Source organism: Physcomitrium patens, chromosome 21, assembly GCF_059467195.1.
Source record: "Physcomitrium patens ecotype Gransden chromosome 21, ASM5946719v1, whole genome shotgun sequence".
Taxonomy (NCBI): domain Eukaryota; kingdom Viridiplantae; phylum Streptophyta; class Bryopsida; order Funariales; family Funariaceae; genus Physcomitrium; species Physcomitrium patens.
Genome location: NC_143430.1, coordinates 11,209,275 through 11,214,716, shown reverse-complemented (window position 1 = coordinate 11,214,716; position 5,442 = coordinate 11,209,275). Strand labels below are relative to the sequence as shown.

General features: G+C 51.4%; 1 protein-coding gene across 1 annotated transcript; it reads right to left on the bottom strand.

The window, feature by feature from the left end:
- Positions 1-795: 795 nt before the first annotated feature.
- LOC112274546 (guanosine nucleotide diphosphate dissociation inhibitor 1) lies at positions 796-5,027 on the bottom strand. Its single transcript, XM_024504199.3, has 12 exons — positions 4,843-5,027; positions 4,394-4,456; positions 3,804-3,887; positions 3,540-3,647; positions 3,131-3,303; positions 2,848-2,959; positions 2,625-2,705; positions 2,258-2,320; positions 2,023-2,124; positions 1,775-1,899; positions 1,351-1,561; positions 796-1,068 (listed from the first exon to the last, which is right to left on the bottom strand). Exons 1-12 carry the CDS (start codon positions 4,927-4,929, stop codon positions 943-945), a joined length of 1,335 nt encoding a protein of 444 aa, XP_024359967.1. The 5' UTR covers positions 4,930-5,027; the 3' UTR covers positions 796-942.
- Positions 5,028-5,442: the final 415 nt, after the last annotated feature.

Below are 5,442 nucleotides of genomic sequence, written 5' to 3'. Positions count from 1 at the left end.
GAAGGCTTTATTAATAAAACACACCATGATCATTACACAACACAAATACAGACGGGAACTGAAGAAAATAAGAATTAGAAATCATAACATTCATGAGGTGAGAAAGGTTATGAAAAAACCAACTCCCGAAAAGATTACAAGGGGAACGACAGCACCAAACAGCAAACTGACAATCCACACACGAACAAGTAAACAAGCGTGCAGTATGAATGTAACAGAACTTCTATACAAAAACAATACAACAGAAGTATTCAGACAACAATATTTATACTAACATAGATTACGTCGTCATCGATGGTGACTCAGTAAATGTGACAGGTTCAACACGTATTTGTCAAATAACAATAAAACACGTAAAGACCGAGCAACACCTCTCCAAACTCTACAACAAAACAATACACACGAATCCGTGATACGATTTCACGCAAACAAGTGTCAACATCGAACACCCAGCTGGTGCAACCCGTCGGTCTTCGATGACCATAGCGACCATCCGTGCTGACAAAATCATGCTGTCCAAAATTGGAAAAGGTGCAATCACTATCTCGAAAGGCATCCCAATCCCACAACTCGTCTCCAGGCGTGATGTCCAAATTAGTAGCCCTCGGGCTCATGTACCGTGCTCCAACATTGCCTCCAGTCCCGCGTGTGTCTCCCCGTGCATGCACCCGAAGCATCGAGAGAGCCTTGCAGCTTGCACGCAACATGCATATCACTATTTGCACCCATCCAAAATAGCTCATGCCACACCCAAGTCCATGACATCACACCACCACCCCACAAGGCGCACATCGATACAGGAAAGCACGTCGTTCATGACATTAAATTAACATGTAAAATGTGAATTGACTTACACAAAAGTAGTCAACAATAGACCCTGGCAGAATAACCAGACTCCCAAAATCTACTCTAAGTAAACGCCTTCGGACCTAACATTCACCACTACTCCTCCGCAGCGCTTGCCGCACTCAAATCTACGCTCAGATCCAGATTCTTCCCCGTAATCCTTGTATACATCGAAAGCACGTCTTGCACCGTCGTCTCAAAGTGGGTCGTTGGATCGTAGCTCTGCCCCACGCACACAAACCAAAACACAGCACGTCAAAAAAAACACCATTCCCTCTCATTTCAAAACCCGAATCTGCGAACTCTACATCAGCGCAGACAGCGCCTCCCATCGAGCCGCTCAACCACGCCTCGCAACTCGTCTCCCAGGTTCTCAAATCGACACCGGACCAACAATTGACCCAACTCTTCACCACACACATATGGCAGCCCTCAATACACTACCCCCCCCCCCCCCCACGTACACATGCGACTTCCCAGTGAGTGATCCTTTGAAATTACTACCTTTGAAATGAAACAGTTGTCCAGCGACGAATCGTTCACTGGCTCGTACATGTCGTACATGTCAATAATCTTCTCGTCAATTTGACCCAGCAGGGAAAGCCCCGGCTGAAGCTCAGCCTCAGGGTTCTCCGTCTCCACCTCCGCTGAAACAAACGCGATGTACTTGCCTTTCGGAGCCACGTTGTGAGAGTGAGAACAACAGAACACATACCTGCCACCGTATCGATCAAACGTCAGCATCGAACACACCACACAAACTCCGTACCAGAGAAATGCACGACCAAACATAACACTTCACCAGCCACCACATCTCACCGACACATAATTAACACCAACGCCTGCCTCCCTCTCTTCCAATCGTTCAGGCACCCTAACACTTCCACGTCATTCCTCACGAAACGGCACTCGAAGCTGCACCACTTACATGTCCGATCTGCGGCCAAGTTGCTTTTGCGGTAGAATAATCTGAACTGAATCGGAGTCGCCGGTGTTCGGAATCGGATGGCTCATAAAGCAGATAGCACGCACCACCTTCCCGACCTTCTTCACCTGAAACCAACCAAAGCCCCATGTTCAACGGATCCGTCCACACAAGATGGTTCGTCGCCACAACCACGACCTCCATTCGAAGCGCACCCACACAAAACCTCAAATCCTACAATGCTCCATTACCTTATTCGGCAGGTATGACGGGTCGCACACGACTTTCTTAGCCTTCGCCGTCTCACCCTCAGATGTAACTCCCATCACTTGACCCATCTCATCAAATTCGACCTGATACATCACGTCAAATCCACAACGCTCAGTTTTCAATCAACCCAACCACCCACGACTGCTCGTTCGCCACCAAAGCACGAGAACAAACAAAAATCTGGTGGCTCCACCACCACCTCCATCATTCTTGTACCTTGCACTCCGGTTTGGCAAGCATGTAAGTTCCTCCGTACACTGCACTCAGACGGGCGAACCCCTGCAACAAACAAAGTTCACGTACCCAGATCAGACTCGGATCACATTAGACCCCGCACGCGCGGCGCTAAGAACGACGGAGAAGTTGCTCGCCCCCTAAAAGACCCATTGCCTCAACCACTCCCGCTGCCAAAGCCTGCAGTTTGGCACCACCCATTGCGAACTGCCAATCTGACTCTCTGGTAGTGGTTACGCCATACTCATAACCTCGAATCTCCCCATCCAGCTTCACAACGCCACAGTACAATCGGTGCTCCGTACACTGGACGAATGGAAACAGGCACCAGCAAGGCATGAGGACATACCTGCGGCAACTCGCCGAGACCATACAGCGGGTAAATGTACGGCGACCCCCCCTGGAACCGTGCCATCGACTCGGCGTACAACTGCACCAGTCCCAAAACACGTCACAAATCAGCCACATCGGTGCACACTGCAATACCCAAAGCCTTCCTCGGCGCAGTGGTGGGAACGAAATCAAAGCGACTGACTGTGATAATAACCATGCGTTCACGACGTTCGGCATACCTTGACTCTTTTCACAAAGTCCAACGCTGGCTCCGACAAGAACCGATCATCGCGATGCAGAGCCAAAGAGTGTCCAATAAAGTCTACTGTGTTGGCATCCAGCCCGAACTTCCTGCACCACAGTTTACACGATGAGATGCAGCACCCGCCGGAATTACCCCCCACAAGCTTACTGCCGTGGTCACAACCACCCCTACGATCCAACACACGTCAAGCGACCATGCCCGACACACATGCACCTCGCAAATCAACCTACAGATTCCGGCCAAAGAAAGACACATACTCGAAAACCTCCTTGGTTGTCACTGTCCGCAAGTCCATTCCCTCGTGTGTTTTGGCATCCTCCTCGTCATAGTTCTGCACAAAGATGAAAAACTTGCGAGCACGCCTCTTCTCGAACAGCCCCATCAAGGGCGACTTCAATGCCTCCACGTCGTTGGCCGGAACTTTATAAACCTGTCATCATGGCACCACAAACGGCTTCAATGCACGGCTAGCGGCTACACCATCCTCCGCTTGTAAGAAGCGCAGCGCGGTGCCTGCAGCTACCCTCCAAGGACCTGGTCCTCTTGTATCTGCCAGATGCCTCTGGATGAAACCACCGCAAAGCATCGCTCCACCACAACATGGAAACCAAACAACTCTAGCAACCTCACGAATGTTTCCCCGACGGAAAACACACGAGTGCGCACCTTTCCCTGCTTGTAGACGTAGCTGCCGTCCACGGCCTTGAATAGCAGGTACTTCGTTACATCCGTGTGGATGAGCACCCTCACGAGAGCGCCATTCGCCATCATGAACTACAACACAAAACGCGCATTCCAATCTTCAGACGCCCATCACTTGCACTTACCAGCGCACGTAAGTGGCTGGACGTGTTACTACACACCCACTGATGGCGCAACAGATACGAATTCACTGCAAACTGAAACACATCACGCCCACTCTTTCATTACCTTAGGAACCATGTCCACATTGTACTCTTTGCTGGATCCCAAAGACGCCGGAGGCTTCTCATCCCCTCTGAACTTCTGCCACAACTGCGACACAGAAAACGCCCCACACTTATCACAGGCTCCGATACATGACTATTGAAAGCTCGAACACTGTTTTGAACCAATCCCTAGCTCCAATGTAGCTCGTCCCTGTATGATCATTGATCGACTTGGTGGAACGCGTCGCTCCAACACTAGTTGCCCGAGTCATGACTCCAAAAACAGATTCCGATACCCTCCATAACCCCACGGGAAGCAGTGCGACCAACGCCTTCAACTTCAAACCTAACCGATCGCGCGCTTTCGCGTAATATATCTGAATACCCGTTCCATGAACATCGCAACAAGCGTCTAAACGAAGGGAGCGACGCTCTTCAATTGCAAACAGATCCTAATTGAACGAAGCGTACACACCCACACACTAAATTCCTCAAACACACAATTCAAACCCAGAGCCCGGGCAACCGATCTCACGCCTAAATTGGGAACACGAGACGCCGCCACCACTGTATTCGATCAATACAACACTACAGGGCTCGCACATCACCCACCTGGTTCAAGTTCAAAGATGCAGCAGCTCCGCCGTAATAGTCATTCCTGTCCATATGAAGCACCTGCCACCGACACGTACCATCAAAAAGAAATGAAAAAACTCTGGAACCGGAACGGGGTCGGACGAATTACAATCACCGACTCCACAGCCTCTTCACCACTCATCCTCCAGCCAACTACGCATTCCACCCATCTGCGCGACTCGCCAACCCTTTCAAACCTCACCGCACACCTCGACTCTGACTCACCACACCCACCCACCCCAGCTCCAAACCTGCCGGAAAGATCCAACAACGCACACAATCCTTCCAAAACCGCCCCCACAACCACGACCCACGCAAACCGTCATCCCTCGCCGACCACAAATCCACGCTACACCCAGAGAGCCGGCAGCTACGCCACACCGCCCGAGTCACACAGATCAACCACGATCTGCGATCCCACCCACCTTGAGACGATCCACGGAGAGTAGCCCACTGAGGATGCACTCCTTCAGCCCGGTGCCCAGCACAATCACATCGTACTCTTCATCCATGGTGCCGGCTCCACGATCTGAAGGCGAGGGACAAAACCCTTGGAGGAGGGAGGGAGCGAAGGGGGAGGGGAGGAGAGTAAGAGCAGCAGGGGTGGGGCATTAAATTGAAATGAGGTGATGCGAAGAGAGAGAGAGCATAGGGCGTGGGGGGCGGGGGTTGGGGTGGGGGAAGTGCAGATGTAAGATAGATCTACTTGTTATAGAAATCAGGACAGAGGAGTATGACGATGTTGTAAGCAGCTGGCCATGGCCGGTCCCCCGTCAGGATCTGTCTCACATCCTCAAGACGACGCTGCTGGCACGGAATGGCGGAGCGAAACCAGGTGTTCCGCACATGGCCCGCTCCCTTTTAGCTCCTCCCCCTTCTCCCCTTCTTCGCCTTCTGCGCTCTCCCTCTCTCTTCTCGCCTTCTCTTCTTGTCCACCTCCCCTCTCCTCCCTCGTTTCGCTTTCCCTTCCTTCCTTCCGCTCCATAGCACTCTTCTTTTGTCTTGTCCGCTTGTTAGTTTTGAAT

Bases quoted from the DNA above. Each gene is read 5' to 3' on its own strand.
- LOC112274546 (XM_024504199.3), bottom strand. From the start codon at position 4,929: ATGGATGAAGAGTACGATGTGATTGTGCTGGGCACCGGGCTGAAGGAG. The intron at 4,457-4,842 runs GTGGGTGGGATC...TGTCGGTGGCAG, and splicing joins TCTCCGTGGATCGTCTCAAG to GTGCTTCATATGGACAGGAA. The intron at 1,069-1,350 runs GTAGTAATTTCA...TGCGTGGGGCAG, and splicing joins ACAACTGTTTCATTTCAAAG to AGCTACGATCCAACGACCCA.